General features: G+C 40.6%; 1 protein-coding gene and 1 long non-coding RNA gene across 3 annotated transcripts; both read right to left on the reverse strand.

The window, feature by feature from the left end:
* Nucleotides 1-4,862: 4,862 nt before the first annotated feature.
* Nucleotides 4,863-8,318, reverse strand: LOC141632611 (uncharacterized). The gene is made up of 2 exons (XM_074445143.1): nt 5,302-8,318; nt 4,863-5,212 (listed from the first exon to the last, which is right to left on the reverse strand). Exon 1 carries the CDS (start codon nt 8,316-8,318, stop codon nt 5,319-5,321), a length of 3,000 nt encoding a protein of 999 aa, XP_074301244.1. The 3' UTR covers nt 4,863-5,212; nt 5,302-5,318.
* Nucleotides 8,319-13,023: 4,705 nt separating this feature from the next.
* LOC141626781 (uncharacterized) lies at nt 13,024-19,926 on the reverse strand. 2 transcript variants are annotated; one of them, XR_012536360.1, is made up of 6 exons: nt 19,723-19,926; nt 18,627-18,837; nt 17,840-18,040; nt 16,132-16,263; nt 15,263-15,371; nt 13,024-13,184 (listed from the first exon to the last, which is right to left on the reverse strand). It is a non-coding gene; the product is annotated as an uncharacterized LOC141626781 (long non-coding RNA). The 2 variants fall into 2 exon arrangements; XR_012536361.1 differs by lacking the exons at nt 13,024-13,184; nt 15,263-15,371; nt 16,132-16,263 and adding an exon at nt 17,176-17,324.
* Between the last annotated feature and the right edge of the window lie 40 nt (nt 19,927-19,966).

The raw sequence follows: 19,966 nt of genomic DNA on the forward strand, positions 1-19,966 counted from the left end.
GCAGTAATATTAGGCTGTGTAGGAGCTGTCAGGCCTTCAGCAACCGTGCTATGCAATTGTATATTTTCAGGAAGAGCTGGGATGATTAAGGCAGGAAGTTTTCGTAACGACGGATAGTCAGAACTAACTGCCACATCAACCAGGGTGAAGGTGTTAGAGGTTTGCTCTTCTTCTCCAAAATGTAATTGCCTAGCTACTGGGGCAGGTTGTTTTATATTGGCCGCAGCTGGTTCTTGATCTGTTTCTTGAGCCGTTGACTGTTCTTGTGTGTCTACTGGTGGGAGTTTGTAAGTGGCCACATCTCGTGATGGGGCAGCAACAATTCGACGAAGAGCCCACTGTAAGATATTGTTTCTTGATAGCGCTATCTTTGGTGACACTTCAATTACTAATGGTTCATTATTGAGCGCATCGCAGACCTTCCCGAATGCTGTATTGTCGCCCTTTAAGAGAGAATAGATTTCAAATGGAGGCATTATTGTAATTAAGGGAAAACGGGGTCATGTGTTTAATAGCATTTGTTGGTGTGTTTTGGTTGGAGTGGTCACAGGGTGTGTCCAAATGCGCTACTAATGGTATAGTTGTTAGTGGGAAATCTGTGTAGCGGTAAAAGTTTATAAAAGCGTTAGAAGGCGTGGTTAAACGCGAATTATGAAAAGGGGACTATCCTGATTTTAATTTGTTCGTTTGTTGGGTATTGACAGGTGAGATCACCTGTTTGGGATTAGTTGTGTACACGTAATCCCTTCCATCTTGGCAAAGTGCTCTATGTACTTTAATAGCTTAATTGGAGGAAAAGTAATTAAAATATCTTTATTTTCCATATGCTCATAGTTGTGTGGCTCTGGTCCAGGCTTAAACAAATGGCCTTCAAATGTGTAATTGGTAGTGTTTTTTTTGTCCATTTATCAGGGGTGGTATTATTTATAGGTGTCATGTCATGGGTGCTATACTGCTAATGGAGAAGGCCAATTTTGAGTGCAACAACATACCGAGTGTTTCATATGGAATATATCCGCTGCTGACATTTGAAACATATCCGAGGTGTCTGATGTGAATGCTGTTATCTCCAACCGTTCTGTACCGTCAGAGACCTCACAATTGAAGGTAATCCTGCGTTTCAAGGTTAGCATTAAATGAAGCTTTGAATGATCTATAGGCATTTGGTGGGTACGCTGCTAAATTATAGAGGGGGGAGGGGGGGGTGTAGCTTACCTTGGTTCTGAGACTACATCGTCTTTAGTGCAGGTTTCACATTTGAACTTTTCTCCGGCTGCATAGTCCTTCGTTTACCGCAGCGGGGAGCGACCTAAGTATGCGTTAACCTTTTGGAGATCCGGTGCAGGAACTGTCACATTTAGTTGGTAGCGCTCATCCTGAAGGGTGTTTTTTGCCTGTTGTTACTTACATATCAGTCTCAGAAAGTAAGCTTTCCCTAAAGGCAGGAAATCTAGCCGTTCTTTTACAGGTAAACATAATGCGTACAATGGGCACATTTTCGAACATCCAAATGCGGTGAAATGTTGGGTTTACAACCACGTTAACTACAGTTTTCTAACGATATGATTAACCGGGGGACAGTTGGTTATACCTTTTTATTGTTGAGAGCACTCGGACTCATAATGAAAATAGGCGCGTTGGGTCCCTCACTCACGCAACTCTTGTCAGAAATCTTTCGAAACTCTTTGCTTCGGTTTCCCCTACAGCAGAAGTTTGTGATTAACAATCACGGTGATGTTAATCTAAGGACATATGTCGAAGTCGGCAAATAATGCTAGAGTTGTATGTGTAAAGGGATAATACCATTCTATCAGGGCAGCTACTTTAACACCTGCAGGTTTTGTATTTATCAATGTAGACATTGTGGTTGTCAACGAGAAACCTGCATAATATGTAACGGTTAGCAATAATTTTGGTACACGGTCGTTCTTATTACATTATCATCAATCTGTTTTAACCTTTATAAGTAGAAACCCTCAATGCTGTGAAGCCAACCACAGGCAATGTATCGACCAGGGAAACCAACTTGTCACAGTCACTTTCCGACAGATCATTCCAGGCCGACAATACAATTGGCTGTTCAGCACTATTTCAAGAATGACGGAGTTAGTGTAAAGATAGGCCAGCGATCCCGGTAACATTGGAAAATGTAAGTAGTTTACCCATGATCGATTTACAATCTCTCGACGGTGTTCTTTCGTCCTTGTTTAGTGGGGACCTCACGTGCTGCTGGTTCCACATATAGCAGTGTTCCAATGACATCTGTGAAATTCAGTGCTAATGTTAATAAACGGATAATGCTATATAAGTGGGCATAGTAGTGGCTGCAGATTTTAGGCTCACCAAATATGTCGTAAGGGGTTGCTGTTTTTGGTACTTGAGAGACACTCTGGTATTCCGTCAGAAAAACTTCAGGAGCAGTAGTTAGTGGGCGGATAAGCGTTTGCTTTCCAAAACCCATTGTGTACGGCAGCTCAAACAGATCTCCTCGCTTTGTCTTGGTCTAGCATTGGTTTGAGAGGGGCATTTGCAATTTCATATACCCCATTGCACACGAGGGCTTCTTGGTGGGCCGAAACCTGATCCCCGAACAATACGCCCCGCATTTTTTTCCCCTGCACAATGACATTTAATATTTAGCATACTTGTATAAGTCAACATATATTGTGAATCCAATTGCCGAAATCTGACAAACATTGCAAACATTTTTTTTTCAAATTACCTATTCTTATTATTTAGTAGTCTCAAACATGGTCATGGATTTTCAAAGACATTTGCATGTACGTGCCAAAAACCCTAACCTAAGTCGGTATTAAATCCTCTATGTAGTAAAAGAATGTAAAAATAAAAACAGGCAAAATCCAATAAAGCTACATAGGCGATTTGAGTACATAAATTACAAACTAATAGCTGATAATTAATAACACACGTGAATAAATTTGGCATGCAAGAAAGACGCGTTATTAGTTTAAAGAGATTTTGCCTTATCATCTTGCAGAACGACCGTCTGGTAAAGTACATCTTTGGCAGATTTCTGGGGTTTCCCTTTTTGCAAAACTTTTACTTTCACCTTGTAACTTGTACTGTTGCTATTGAGCTCGTCCAAAAAAACCCTTCCTTCAGACATGATAGATAGTACACTGCGTAGTAGGGAACACTGTGAATATATAAGTGGCGGACTGGTAAATTAAATGCGTAACATGTCAGTATTGTGCAGGAGGCACCTAGTAACGCACTAATTTGGATACAAATCTGCAATGTAGTAGTTCGGTTATAGTGTTTAGTTCTTTTTAAGTTTTGGAACCCTGGATTTTACACTAATTTCTAACGTTTTTTTTGTCTGTTTTTCTTAATAAAATAGTCATAACAAGACTTGTAAAGCAGCAATAGGAAGGTGCAATTTTAACAACAATTGCGATAGTTTCCAATATCAGACAGAATTACGATAAATATATATTGCGATCAGCGTTAATGTAGTGTGTAGGTATCAAACACGGGCTTTTTTTGGGCGTGCCTTACCGAATATCGAGTAACATCCCCTTACCCTAGATTTGAGTGGAGTTGGTAGAAAGGAAATTTCTACTAAACAGTATAACAATTGTATACAGAAAGTTAATACGATAATAAACAGGGGAACGAGTGAAACTTTTATCGACCTTTTAACATTGGCTGACATAAAAGGCATTTTAATTACAACTAAACTAAGTTTAGTTACAGACGTAGCATGAAGGCTATTGATCTACAACGTTTTATAGCTTCACAACAAAATATGAGACAGATAATCATTGAAAAAACGTGCATCAAAACCGCATGCCATATCAGAAGTTCAAAGTTCAAAGTTGGCACTGAATAAATAGTAATACACATAAAAGCAAATACAAGTAAATAAAAAGAAGTTACCCTGATGTGGAAGAGTGGAAGGAAGATGGTAATAATGCAGAGGGTCTTTACAGTCTGCTTTTCAAAAGAAGGTTTGTGAGTTTGTTTTATGAGGGCAAGAGTTGAAAAGTGGTGAGGTGAATTGTTTAATGATTTGTTTGACTGATATAGTGTGTGACTTGCTGTAGCCCAGTACAGAGAGTGGGGTTCTGGCAATGGTCTATGGAGTATTGGAGTGAATTAAGGGATTCTGGGAGGGCTAGTTGTATATATGTGGCTATTAGAGCTTGTGTACCTTTTGACCTTTTGTTTTTTTGTTATAAGCGTTACCTATTGTGTGTATTTGTTGTGTAATAGTATTAATTAGTCTTATTGTAGTGGGGTATACCCATTTAAATCTGTAGACGGGTTTAGTACATTACCGCGTTCATAATACGGACTAATTAGCGAGAGGTGGTGTATAAAGATAGTTGTTAAAGTGGGATGTGTTATATTTGGAATAGTTCAGGTTATTTGTTTTGTATACCCCTCCCTTATTTCATATTTCTCTCCCTTTATTCGTTTCTTTTTAATAATGTGATTGTATTTTTTTTCTTCCACTATATATGTTTGGTTTTTGCGTGTAAAATGTAAATCTATTAATCTTTTAGTTCAATTGTCGCTTCTTTTACGTGTTTACTATTACAAGGCTATAACGTAATTCTATGCTGTCTTTATGAAGCGACTATTATAAGGGACGTTTCCATATTAGAGTGCCTAGTTTTATGATGTTACGTTAAATATAGTCACGGTGGTTAATAGATAGTTTTATTGAATATCAGCCAAAGTTTACAAATTGCTTTGGTGAGGTTCTGATAATTTTGGGCTCACACTCAAAGTATGTTTTTTTTCTTCTCTATTTTTTTTTTTGGAAAAGTAAAAAACACCCTTTAAGGTGAGGACGTTTAAGTGTGTTAAATAGAATGTTTTACACCAGATAATTTTAATACCAACTATGCAAGATTTCATATTTTGTTTACATAGAGGGGAAGAAGTTGTTCTCATAAACATACTATTAAATCTGACATTCATTTGTCTGATGTTCTAGTGACCACCTTTCAGTACACACAACAAGCAGAGCAAGGTAATTTACAACAGTTGGCAGAGTGTGCAAAAAACACCAACATCCAGCTTAAAGATGCTTCAGGGAAGAATCTAGCAGCAGAATAATGTCGCTTAGACGAGAGTACAGGCTACGTATTCTTACGCATGGCAGTGGCAGGCATTGAAACTTTACCGCAAATGTCGAATTCCAAATGTATCGTGCCCTTGTTTGTGAGTCAAAATTACTCTACTGAAAAATGAAAGAAAACGCCACATATCATTGTTGATCTTAAATGGAATAAAAGAATATGTAGACAAATGTTATGGTCGGTAGTTTACCTTGAAGTGGCAGTCGCTTAAAGAATTCCAGCAAGGGTGAGAGCATCGTATGATACGACATTTCTGACAAAAGTTGTAGGGACTGTTTCAGGCCCTGGTGCCGCCACAACAGTAACCTGGCTTGATTTTCGAGTCCGGGATAGTGCGACATACAGCTGACCATGAGAGAAGCATGGACGCGGTAAGTACACTGCTACCTGACTTAAAGTCTGTCCCTGACACTTGTTAACTGACATTGCAAAGCTCAGCTTTAAAGGGAACTGATTTCTTTGAAACTGAAAAGGATAGTTAGCTGAAGGAGCTGGCCGAAGCTTGATGCGTGGTATAAGTACACAGTCTCCTTTGTGTTGGCCCGTCATAATGACACATTCAATTGTGTTCGGTAAAAATCTCTTGCAAATCAGGCGTGTGCCGTTGCATAAGCCAAATGATGGTTGGAGGTTCCGGATCAGAATAACAGGACAATTTTCTTTAAGAATAAGTTTGTGAGGACTCATTCCACCCGGATTTAGTTTGTTGATAAATTCTGCCGGGTAAACTGCACAGGTATCATCTAACATTGAATCGTGGCTTGTGTAGGTTACAGCCTTGCCGGGGAACTTGTCAATCAGAGCATCGTTAATGGCATCCACATCGTCGTTTAGCGGTGTCAGAATCGCTCGATTTGTAAAGATGTCGGGATCAAATGTGCCAAGGTCCAATTCTGGAAATGCAAGTGCCGCCAAACCGCTTATCGGGTTTGGGTCATCCCTGTCCAGCACCCTGACCAGCCCATCTGGTAGTTCAATGTTTTCATATTCCTTGGTTTGCAACTCGCCGTTACCAAGTGCAAGCAAAAACCGTGCAAATTCAGGATCATCTCTTGCACGGAGATTTTCAGATAAGCTAAACTTCGTTAACTTTGGCCAGAGGTGTGAGCTGAACAAACTGGCTTCCAATACCTCACGTTGCGACTTTCGGGGTAGGATTGGAAGTGTTTGCCTAAAGTCACCGCCAAACACAACGATTTTCCCACCAAAAATCTGTTTTGGGTTACATAAGTCTCGGAGCAGATGGTCTAGAGACTCAATATTCTGCCGCTTTGACATCGAAGCTTCGTCCCAGATTATCAAGCTTGTTGCCCGAATCAACGCAGCGAGACTACTTTGCTTAGGAATGTCACATGCTAAAGATATGTCACATTCCAAGGGAATTTTGAATTGTGAATGGGTGGTTCGCCCGCCCGGTATGTTCGCTGCAGCTATGCCTGATGATGCTGTTGGCAGGACTATCTGCCCCATTAGGCGTACTTCAGCGTACAACGCTTTGTACAGGAAGGTTTTACCAGTACCACCCGGCCCATCTACAAAGAATGCACCTGGTTTAGACATACGTACATGTTCCATAATTGTGTCAAACGCCTCCTTCTGAGCTGAATTTAGGAGTGCCTTACATAACGTGCAGTCCTCAGGTATTGCTGCGTCAAGGGCATCAACTATATCTCTAGTGCACCTCATTTCATCATCGTTGCAAGTATCTAGATGTTCCAGACCAAACTCTGCCATAGTTTTCCCCATAGCTTCTAAGTACCTCTCCACTGAACGAGCTGTTAGCTGGCTAACTTTCCGTGGGTCGGCTGGGAACTTTAGTCGAAAATCGTCTAACAATGATTCATAGTGTGTATCCCATAACAAAGATGGATCCTTTGGTTGTGCGAAAATGAGCAATGTTGAGAAAAGGCGACGAAGTGCTGTAGGCATTTGTACTGCAGAAGCCTCCGCCATGCATAGCTCAGCAGCATCTTCTTCTTCAAGCAGCCTGTGTCGGAGTGCTGCCTCCTGGAATGTTGCACATATATACCCGTTCACTGTTTTCAATGACTCAAATGATGTAGGACCCCGGATGTGTAGGAGCAGAAGTCTTAGGAAAAAACCCTCCCCTTCAGCCGGTGCTACAAAAACAAGCCTGCCAATCACAATAACTTTGTTTCTCCTTTTTTCCCAAGTTCTGGTTCCAGTATCCCAACGATAATGTTCAGTAAACTCCCCGTATAATAGTTTGGGGCAGTCTTTAATTGCGCTTTTCTTGAAAAACTCAGTAAGAGGGGTGCGACTCCTTTTCTCATCAGCAATTACATCAGCCAAGTTATCTGTTGATCTCAGCCGTATTGTCTGCATGTTGGGTAGGTGCACTTGCAGGGGCATTACTGGTGGGTGTGTTTCAAATAAATCAAATCCGAATATCCGCCAAGCTGCTTCGCACGGAGATACCCATCGTCCTGATTGGAATTGCGCTATTTCATCTATTGCTATAGGTTCTTCGACATCCGTAACACTAAAGGAAATTTTGTCGTGGCCTTTGTATATATACTTATACAAATATTTGACTGCATGCATTGTTGAGCATACCTCAACATTCAGGTGACAGTCGAATAAAGCCAACAAGTATGGGTTATACGGGATAACCCATCTGTTGTCTAGTTCATGATCCCGGATAAGCACCTTTTCGCCTGTGTTCCGCCTTCTATACTCGGGATATCCAACACCATTAACTGTTGTGTCAGATGTGTAGGACTTTGGGTATTCGTATTTGCAACACCCAGGACTGTTAGCATGCTTCATGCATGAACATGCAGGATTAAGTTTGCCACAAGGACCGTGCATCATGTGTTTAAGCACAGTCTTACGGAGGGCAGGGTTAGCCATTGACGGTATTTCAGCAGAGACAAATTTGTCAAAATCTGCCGGACATTTCAGTCTATACCCGTCTTTTAGAATTATCAGGAAGTGTACATGGGGGAGGCCTCTTTTCTTGAATTCAACCACGTATACGTAAGCTGCAACTTCTCCAAAAATGTGCTTTTCCACAATCTGTTTCTTCAGAGCTAAAAGCTTAGCACGGAAAACTCTTGCAACTAAGTCCGGCCGATTCTGAGCCTCTTCTCCTGGTGCTAGGTGGTCTTTTATTTCGGGCCAGGTAGGATTGCATGTCATAGTGACAAACAGGTCAGGTTTTCCAAACCTATGTACCAAGGCCATTGAATTCGGATATCTTTTTTCATGTCCCGAGGTCCCCCAAGAAAGTCGGTGGCGAATCACTCTCTTGCCAACGTTCATTGCCGCATTCACCCGTTCCGACAAAGATCAATAATTCCCTGGTATAATTCAGCCCTTATCGTCTCTTGATTATTTCTGAAATAATCAAGCCGCGTGTTTTCGATTTTAACGTACATGTCCACCACATACTGTTGGAAGCACCGACCTGTCCGCAGGAGCATATTACCGGGGCGGTTTTGTAACTTGTAGCAGTAATATTGCCGGCACGATATAATTTTATCCTTTGGACCATAGCCTTGCTCGACGCCTATTTTTTTATTCAAGGGCAACAAAACAGTAAGTGTATATACCATGTCAAAATGTCAAAACACGTTAACTGAAGAGTGATGCACAGGGAATAAATAATAAATAAATACTTGTAAGTTTACATACGGTTTAATTCATCTTCTAATAGGCCTTCGACGGTTTGTGTAAGTTCTAAAGACGCCCTGTCAGGAGCGTGGCTTTCTGTTTGGGTCGTGGCCGGGGTTACTTTTCGGAGCCCTTGCACCCACCCACATTCCCCAGACGGGAAAAGCAATGGGTACCGCAAGGATCATAACAACCATAGTAGTGCATTATTCGATGGGACTGGTTGTCCTTTACGATTCTGATTATATGCGGGGTGCTAGACTCGCTAGACGATGAACTTTCCGTCAAATAACAAATACTTCATCGACGTGGATCGTTGTACACTCGGCTTGGTCCAAAACGGTGTTCTGTTTAGTTTTATTTGGGTATTTTCATCTATGGGTAATTCTTTAAGGGATCGAAAGAAGCGCGTGTAAGGATTGGACTGGGTAATCTGCATTAGGGTGTTAACTATATCTCCCCTTACCTCTGGGAAGAAACCAGTTCGATTAAGCGCCTCATGCCGCCCATCATAGAAATAAAGTTGTAGATATTTTGGCCTACCATCATTGGGAAGTAAAGTAGGTACGTGATGATATATTTGGCCATGGAGAGTAAAGACATAAATACCTTTGAGGGTGGATGCAACATAATTTCCGCCAATAGAGCTAAAAGCAAAGAGATTGTTGTACATCCTTGCGTACGCGCGGAAATGAACTGCATCCTCATCAGGGGAGGTATACAAGCGCACTAATGCAGGAGGATATGCATTTGTAGGTAACTGAATAGCTCCATTAGCACAGCAGAAAAACGGGGTTTCGTATGCAAACTTTTGTGCGTTGCACTTAACACATACCCCACCGTGCGGCAACTTCAATTGCTCTGTAGGTAACGGTTGTGCCGCGTGAGCTGCAGGTAACCCTGCGTATGAAGTGGACATAAGAAAGTTAGCAGCAGTATTAGTTCACACGATGTTGCAGTAACATCAACAACAAAGTGTTCATGGAACTTACTCGGCTGTCGGTTGATTTGGGCCTTTCTTCGTCTTTTAGGCTGCGGCTGTATAGGTGTTTCAGGCACATTGCTGCAGGGGTGAGTATTTGGGTTAGCTGAATTTTTTTGTATCAACAGCAAAAGGAATGCACACAGGACGCACAGTACCTTATTTCAAAGACGGTCGCATAAATAATTGTCGTTACGCTCGTTTGCTTTGCGCCACGCATAACTCGGCCTAGGTGGAGGGGCGATTGTAAGTAGGCCTCTATCCGCGGTCGTCTGTTAAGGAGCAACCTCCCCGTACCTGTGGCACCATTAGTTAAGAAATGAAATTTAGGCAAAGCTTAGGGGGACTTGTACTACGGAACAACTATATGCTCAAGAGACCGGGGCATTTATAGGCTCGCAAAGCATGGGTAGATGGTAGGCTGTTTTGTTAGGTGCGGATGCTCGGTTAATCGCCACACTACACACAGTAAGTTCCATATGCGAAATGCGAAATGGTTACACCGTAACTAAGAAATACATGTTTTCCCAGAAATGCATGGAATATGGTCACAAGAATGACGAACTGTTATGGCTAGGCTTCTTAAGTACCCAGTCCTATAATAAGCTATGATCATTAAATATGTCTTGGAAGCATAAAAAGTTTCCTGGTATGCGTATGCGTATGCATTATTATTATTATTATTTTTTTTTTTATTTTTTTTATTTTTTTTTTGTTTGTTTAGCTGGGGAACTTGCCACCATCTAGAAAAAAACTACCGGCTATTCCGACCACTACAAGTAATATACTGCTTGTCTCCAAAATTTGCAGCAGGTAATTACATGTTCAGTTCGTCCTACTCTCTTCCTTATCTTCTCTTTCTAGTTACTCCTTTTTTTTATTTTTATGTGTGCTTTCTATTTGGCTTACCTTGCCCTTTTTTTCTTGTCTATAATTGAGTTGTTTACATAACGAAAAGGAATGCGTCTGTGCATTTGCTAATTAATGACAAAATTTTAAACCCAATTTGAAGAAATGTACAGGACTACGCGACAATGTTGCTTCACACATTTTTCATTATGAGAAAAGTGAACATAGTATTACAACCGAGTAGTAGCAAGCTTTAAAAACATTCATTCAAAATACATTATAAACCTACCGAAACATACACGCAGCAAATATATACAAACACTATTATAGTGTCAAAAAGTTACAAGTTCATCCCTATCTATTAGGATTATGAAATAGTGGATTAGTGAAGTTCTAAGCGTTCCATATCAAAGGTTTATTGCCAAAACGGTACGCGAGCCACACACTCATTTCATTCTTAGGTCTTCTAGCATGGCATGCAGTTATGCCTTTTTGAAGCGGTCAAACATCGACTCAACATTCTTAGAAACCCTAAAATAGCGGGGGGGCTTTGCTCGTGCAGGCCGAACATGTGCCCTATGCTCGCAAGTCGCACACAATTTCATTTTTTTAGGTGGTGGAGGGGGGCCGTTGGGGCGAGGGATCTGAAAAGCAGAGGCACGTGGCGTGGTGGCCCCTTCCTCAAGGAGTAAGCATGATGGTTCAAATTCTTCCTCTATGCCTGTTAGGCGCGCTTTTACAGCAAGGTAACTTTCTCGCTCCAGTGTTGAATCGAGGGTAACACGATTGGTGTCAGGAGTATCATAGTTTGCATCTATGATCTCAAGGTTAAGTATTGGTATGACATATTCGATCGCCTTCTTAGCTACGTCATTTTTTGCAGGTTCGGGAAAGCTGAAGCAGTCACTCACTATGTCTTTTTTCCCAATAACCACCCCAGGGAGGGACACGGTCATGAATGCAGTATACCGGTCTTTCCCATGCCGGAGAACATCCAATGTTGTACAGTGTATTGGAAACTTTTGATTTAGGAGCCTCAATAAGGAAACACAATCAAGAGCCACATTTTTTGGAGTACCTGAACAGGCATTTGGGGGCTCTTCATTCAGCGGGGTGTTAGTACGGCCTTTCATAAGCTCCTGTAATTCTAGGCGTTTCAACCTATACAGGCCACCAAACCTCTGCAACAGTTCCCTCTTGGAGTGGGTAAAATCTTTAACTGTAACATTGTATTTGGTCATGATATCGCGAACAGCTTGCATAGCCGCATGCTCACATGATTCCTCGGGGTTACGGGTGGGCCACCAGTGTATATGAAGGCAACTTGTTCACCTTCCTCAGGGCGGACCGAAAGGTATACACTATTATCGGTCCCATTTACGTGCCGGTATTCGGGGCTTGAGAATCTTAAGCATTCTCGCTATTTGCTCAATCAAGGGTTGAAAGGAATTACTACTTGCGTAGGTGCGGGACCTATGACCCTTAATTTAATTATTTTTCTGTATAGTAAGAAGTCGTCTCGAAAAAAATAATGGTGCATACTCGTGATAAAGGGAACGTGCAGAGGTGTGCGTGAAGCAATTCACTTTAAATACGTGTTAGACGGATCTAAGGTTAGCTCGATGTGCTGCGAGACTATGGGTTTGCAAATAAACAAGCAGCTCCAACTGCAGGAACATTGATCTAGGCTAAACTTCTATGGTTTTTAGTTGGGGTATTTTTGAGCAAGTTATTCTAAGAAAGCACAGATTTGAACTCTGCACATTTCAAATAAGACATTAGACATAACCAATGTAATATTGAGTGGTTTGTACAAATTATTATAAACTTGAAATGATCAAAATCTAAATGGATGTAGTCATGTTAGCCAATCCTTACCCCTTTTATCATTTCTTCAATATTTATGAATGGACACGAAAAAAACTAACATGGATGTATATTTCCCTACCCCTAAATGGATGTATATTTCCTTAGCCCTAAATGGATGTAATCATATCAGAATCATTGGTGAATCATTGATGTAATTGAAAACTAAATTATAAAAAAGGAAATGATAGAGCTGTACATATACCCATACATGTATACAGATGAATAAAATAATAAAACACAAAGAATAGTTTTATGTTGATGAACCAAACTGTGAATTTCAGGATGTTTACCTTAATTGTCAAAGGCTGACCACATCAAGGCACATAATTTATTGTCTAGGTACGACATTTTGTTTTGTTGTTTTCATCTAGTTTACACCATGTATCTTAAACACAGAGATAGTAAGATGCAGTTGGTGACATAACCATGTAGTAAGAACTATTCGCCAGACAGACGTATTTTTTATTTTAGTTTTTTCCATAAGAATGTATAAAGCATAACAAAGAAGAATGCACAAAACAGACTATTTAAAGGTAGCCTATAGAGTGTTTTTTTTGTTAAGGAAGAAGTGCAAATATTTGTGTACATATTAACCAAAGTAATGCAAATGTAATCATATGGGCATAATATACCTTTGGTGAGGCGGAGGAAGATCCTGGTGTATGCTCTGCTGCATTATCCATGCTACTTTGTACTGAGTAAGCTTTACCCTTTGGTATGCCCTTGGTGTTTAGTCACTGAGGATATAGAAATTTAGCATACATATACCCATGTATATATATAAACAATTAAAGGGTACATTGGTTGTCTAAAGTTAAATGTTATTATTACCATCTAAACAAGTACAAGTACAACATCTATGTAGATCAGATGCTAACTATTATTTTACACGGATAAGGCGTGTTTAATTGTTAGTTCTGTAATGGGTCAGTTCGGCTGTTATCTAAACGTATAATTAGTAATGATAAAACATTCTCGCTCACCACCTTTTTTAAAAATAAAATAAAAATTACAACGATATGTTTACCATTACAAATTTGACTTAAGTTTATACAAGTTTAATCTCTTTTTTTTTTGTTGTGTTGGGGCTGGTATTATGAATCGCAGCGTAAAAACATATTTAAGTTGAGACACTAATAGAGATTGCACACTATCAGCGTCGGAGGGGAATCCCGGATTGAAGTGGACAAGCGTTGTTGTTTGAAACCAAGTTTAACCAGTGAATATCACTAAGTAATACATGCGCCGTTCATTTGCGAGACCCCAAATTATATTAAATACAATAGGCCATTAGGAGTCCAATATCAATAATACAAATACAAGTACAACACTCCTGTCCAAAATCAATAATACTGTCTAAACAAGTACAACACTCTTGTAAACGGATGTAAATAAATATATATGTGGCGGGAGTCGAGTGTAATCGTTTTTTTTTTTGCATATATTAGTTCAGGCTAAATGTCCACATTTTTTTCCCAACAGAAGAAAAATATCTAATGCTATCACTCCTCCCAACATATTTAGTTAGATCATGACCAAGTTGATATGATTATTGGCTGTTAGATTGAAGAGAAGTTTGTGTATGATATCATATTAGTTGCATCATCTCTACAATTCTATCCATGTTTAACGGCAGTCTGAATCACCCCTTGCAGTCCACTCCTTTTTTGCACAATTAAGGGGGTTGTGTTATTTAGGTTGACTATTGGGTGTTATAGTGTTAGGTAATGGGCATAGTACTTGGTTTGTGTGACCTCTTATTTTTCTGTGGAGTTGTGGTTAGCATAATTCGTGTATTTGGGAAACCGTCTTGTTGGTCATCCGGACACCTCTCTTTGTGGTACGTCGCATGCTCTACAACCTCGAATTCTGATGCATCAATTAATGTATTACGTTCGCTTCGAATGTTTAGGTGCATGAACATTTTGCCACACACACCTATCTGTATGGCGACCATAACCGGAAAACCTCAAACACCATCGTAACTTACGCAAGGGGGAAAAACGTACGCATTTATTTAGTAGACTTATAGGAAAAAAATAATGCATGTGTTACAAGTAATAGTACTGTTTTTGGGACAAATCAGAGAGGTTAAACTTACTCTATGTACAAATAGAAGACTTGAACACTATTAGTTATAACAATAAACAGTAAGGTTATGACACAATTTTTATTTTACGCTATTAAGGACTTATTAAGCCTTGTGCATATCCTTAAGTCTATGGCAAGGCGTACAGTTACAACGGAGAACGCGTCCATGGTCCTCTATAATAAAAAGTCACCTACAGATACAAGCATAGAATAGTCCTTATAACAGTGGTATTGTCTGAAATAAATAATTACGGTGTATGTGTGGTGCCTTATTTGGCCGTCATCGTTTGTCCTTTTAAAACTAAAAAGCGGTGCCAGTTGTTAATTGAGCCTAGCCTATTAAGCAAAATTGTAAACATTACAGTACGTAGCACACGCATAAAAGGTAACAGGTTTCTTAAATCGGCAACTTGGCAATGAACTGCCATCCAAAAAGGGACCTCAACGTTATAACGTTAATTTGATAACGGGTGCTGCTGTTGTACAGGCAGGTGGCCTGTGTACGATTTAATTCAACGATTACCCACACACGTGTTCCTAGATTAAAACAAGTTTTCCTACCCTCTGCCTCTTCCCCTCATCCTCCTCCGACGACAACGTGAGCTTAGAAATTGGGTTACAAAACATTTTAATTGTGAAGAAAACAGTCCCTATACGCCAACAGGTCTTTTAATGATGGGCATTTTCCTGGAAATTAGAAACAGTCCGGGAAAGATAAACTTACTTTGAATCACGTCAGAGTCTACGGGCGTTTTAGCCAGTTCCTTCTCTCATCGCCCCACAATCTGGCTCCTCTTTCTCCCGTTCTCTCCTTTTCTCTCTTCTTCTGCTGCCTTTCCTAATTCAAATAGCTCGTTAGAGATCTATTCAAGAATTGTGTTTACTTTGAGAAATGGCAGCCTTTCTACGATTGGTGCCTGGGCAATCTTCAGATGTGACAACGTGTGGTGTGGGTGGCAGTGGGCAGGGATAGGCCATGCCGCCTGTCACGCAAATAAGGATATGCTTCGCTATATACGCATTTCATCAGCCAAACTGAGAGCTCTGCAAGAACGCTTAAAACTACAACGGCCATGTACCTGCACCGCTTGATTATGTGATTTAGCAGCAGTTAACCCAGTAAGATAGCATGTAATCAGACTCAAACCCCGTACTGATACACATACCCAGTCAAAAAACGCATAACCGACGCTAGAGGTGGGACGCTTTATATATAGTACTCTCTGATCGCACTAAACTTAGGAAGGGGAACAGGAAGCTGCAAATAATATGTTAGGAGCACGCAAGTATCAGAAGCAGCAGCAGCACTGACATTCGTTCACCACACCGGTGTTAAAAGGTTAGCCTTAGTGTTGCTCTAAGCACAAATTGATAGAGGAAAACAATCATACACAAGGAGTCCTGGGTTAACGCGCCAGTTAGGCAGGTATGCGAATGGTTAACAACGGTCTACTGACTTATAGTCTAAAAGCTATGCTAGAATTACAATTGCCCTTCAAGCACGGAACATCAAGAAGCACAAAAGGCAGACCAAGGAACTAATGTACAATCAGTAAATGGCATCTAGCATCTAAACTGGCAGAAACAACATACCTGCATATTAAGTCGTAGATCCCCACCATTTGGTAAATACAGGCTACAGCGTGTTCATGCATTTGGTTGTAGCATGCAGGCGCTTTATATGGGGCGTTTGGTTTGCCTAGAACAGTACAACTGCCAGTGTGCCTGTTTTACGAGAGACATACATGCTCATGAATGGTAATTGTAATGGCATTAACTTTAAAAGGATCCCAGAAAAAAAGAGGTTAGGTAAGCTTTGCCACCCAAAAAAAAAATACAAGAACGCATCTACAGATTAGTGTTACGGCAAAAAGCCTAGGGAAATCCAGTCAGTTATAAGAAAAAGCTAAACTTGTCATCCATAGCATTCCATTGCAAAATGATAGCGTACAAAATACAGACTGAGTGTGCATGCGCCTGCAACACATTAACTTAGCAGTACAATTTACAAGTGCCACAAATAAGCCTAATACATAATAAGAGTAAAAACATATCATTAGAGTTGTTTACAAAAAGACACACATAGAGTTGGCAGGTGCACTATAATTATATTGGCAGCAACCTAACAGTCAGAATTGTAGTAACCCTCGCTCCCAGAGTTGTCCTCAGGACACATAGTGAAGTCTTCCACAAGTGGGTGTGCTTTTTCTAGGCGACGATGAAATTCGTATTTTTCCCTTTTAGTAGTATATGCCCTGCATGCACAACACATCTTCACCACCTTTTGACCCCTTTGAGCCGTGATCAAACCACGTTCATTTTCTGTAACTAATTGACTATTATAATCCACAAGTACTTTTGATGTTTCGGTCCCACAAGGAGCAGTTCTGCCCACCACTTGCAAACCTCTGCTACATTTCTCTTATGAGCTTTTGAGAGCCGATTAAATACATTAGAAAGCACAACCTCTAAACCAAGTGACTGATGGTGCTGTGTATCACCATTTTCTGGTATTGCCTTCTATACATCCGCTTTTACAAATATCCATTTGCAATTGAAGCGACCTTTCTTCGAGTCCTCATATTTCTCTATAAATTCTTCTCTGTCACCCTCATCTTGGAAGAAGGGGCGTGTGCATGTGAAGGTATTCATGTTAGGGAGGTAGTGTATTTGTGTGTAAATAATAGTTGGAGAGTTTTGATCAAGGCAGGATGATGATGAGGAGGTAAATTGTAATGCACTCTATTACCTTTATATAGAACCGTGACGGGGAACCTTTGCAAATCCTGTATGTTCAGTAACGGTAAGAACGACAATTTTGTACAGCAAGGGAGGATCCAGGAAGCAGACACACGGGTATGCACAAAAAAACCGTGGGTTCTACTGGTTATCTGAGTTTCGTCGAGAGCTATTTGGGGCCAAAAAGGACAGTCCAATTACACGGTGTGGGACGCTCGTCCAAAGGTGGGTGTGCCTAACTTGCAGGCTGCTATGACTCATCAGACGCCAACAACGATCAGTGTTTCACATTAGTACATGTAAAGCAGGAGCCTGTTATCCATATTCGGCTCAGAATCGGCCCACTACATGTATGTTTGCAGGCATCACACTAACAAGACCCTTCCCTTTTTTCCCCCTTTTCCCCTTATTTTTTTTTATATGCCCTTTTTTTATAAAACAGTTGTATGTGACAAGGGTACGACAATGCTAATGTTAATTTGCAGTTAGCAATGCAAACAAGCAGCAAGCGCATACACAAATTTGACCACAAAGCCTAATTTTAGACCATACACCGTGGTACCTGATGGATTACAAAGAGAAGCTGTAGTCAAGTCTTTGCCTTGTGCCGTCAAGGGGTGGTCAAAGTGTTTGCAGGTTAGCCTGACAGCTGCTGTGTTGGAGTATATTTGCCTCCAAACAATGGCAGGAGATGGGAGCAATATGAGGTAGGCAGTTGCGCGCTGGTTGTTGGCCAAAGCGTTGCTCGTTTAAGGAGTCTGGTCTGCACATGTAATGCATAGCAATAGCCATCTGAGCATATCAAATAATAATTGCAGGGACAACAGTAGATTTTGAGCCTGTTGTTTAGGGTAACAGAAGTGTGACATAGTTGAGTAAATCTAGAATGGTGCCTATGTTTCAGTCAGCAATTAGGTAGATCCTCTGGTGTGGCAGCTCCCAAACAGGGAGAGCGTGGGGTGCTGGGGGTTTTAGGCAAGTGCGTGCAGCACAACGGGTAGAATGTGGATGACTTTTGCAAGAGGTCGCGTATACGCGATGTCAAAGTAATCTGTGAGTGATACCCGATAAAGACCTGCCCGGTAAAGGCAGTGCTTTCTCTGCAGTTTTGGCATGCCAATACAGGAGATGTCGCGTATATCCCGGAATGACGATTAAGTTTAGCACGAGTTTGGTTTGATGTACGAAATTGTAAAATGAGCACTGAGAACATCTATTACTCGTTAATATTTGGATTTTATCATTTAATTATACGGGTTACTTGACCACTTCAAAGTAAAATGGCATCAACAAAGTGAGGGGCACCAAAGAAGAAGCCTCCATAAGAGTTGTTCAAAAGCAATAATTACCTGGAAAATCAACACGGACAATCCCACCACGTTGTTTCTGGATGACAATACTTTCCCACCAGCCATCGGTCTGCCATGCATCTTTGACCGTTAAATTCAATTCCCAGTCACGTGCAAAACGCCATATTTTCCTTGGTTTCGACCCACTCCCATTGGTGATTTCCTTCTTCTGAGAAACCTCGGGCTCATTTGCGTCAGACGTGCAAATAATCTGTGCAGAAATAGCAAGCAACTTCGAGCATCAGATAAACGCCAAAGAAGCATTTAAGAGAATATTTTGCATAGAGGCAGACATAAGTGAGGCCTTAAAAGCGTATTGCCGAGATCAATTCAATGACGACAAGATAACAGCATAGATTTCGTGTCATTATTTGGTTATTAGTTACCAGAGAAATTTGGTTAACAAAAGGGGGTTTCAAAACAGTTACATAGGGTTTCCCGATTTTCACCAAGCTCACACCCTCAAACTGAGCTCTTACAGTAATATATACTCCCACTTTTTCTAGACCAAAGAGAATGGGTAGCTTACATATAAGCAACAGTCAAATACATTCAAGCAAATAACACCAAAAAGTGTACACCATCCAACAGCAATACCCACATTCCCCCATTGCCTGAAAGGATCCCCCCCAATTTGCGGTGTAGGGATAAGATATACGAATGTACTTACCTTTACAATAAGGGGAAGCGGCTGACCCGAACCAAAAACAGGATCGAATGACTATTAATTCACAGTGACCAGAAACTCAACCAATTTACAAAACACCATCACAAACATAGTCACAACAAAGTATATCTCGAAACTGTCCATATATGATATATCTAAACTATTTAATGTCACTCTCATAGATCAATGAACTGAGAATAATTATAATCAACATTTTTCAGTCAATTTTAGCTGAGATTGAGGAGAATGAGGACAAGTCAGTCAGAATATGGAATCTTAGACACAAAACGCTAAACCACAACCTTTACATCAAACAACATAAATTCTTCAGCTAATAATACACATAAGACGACATTATCCTCCGACATTTCGATCCGCACAACTTCAAATCACATATAACACCAAACAAAACACAAAAACAAACCATACCAGGCATATTATCACCAAGCCTTAGCGAAACAGCAAGCTTAGGCATCTGTTTCCTCCAAGCAGACCTAACAACAAGCTTCCTATAAAGTCCAACATCCGCCTTCTTAAGAATCCCAAACGTAACCAAATGCTGCAAAAATGCACGAACATCCGGCGTCTTCACACTCTTAATTCCGCCACGCTCCTCCAAACTCTACTTCCAAGTCTCAGAATCCCCTCACCCTCGCCTCACAAAGGGGAGTAA

This window comes from Silene latifolia, chromosome Y (assembly GCF_048544455.1).
Source record: "Silene latifolia isolate original U9 population chromosome Y, ASM4854445v1, whole genome shotgun sequence".
NCBI classification, from domain to species: Eukaryota; Viridiplantae; Streptophyta; class Magnoliopsida; order Caryophyllales; family Caryophyllaceae; genus Silene; species Silene latifolia.

Bases quoted from the DNA above. Each gene is read 5' to 3' on its own strand.
- LOC141632611 (XM_074445143.1), bottom strand. From the start codon at position 8,318: ATGGCCTTGGTACATAGGTTTGGAAAACCTGACCTGTTTGTCACTATG.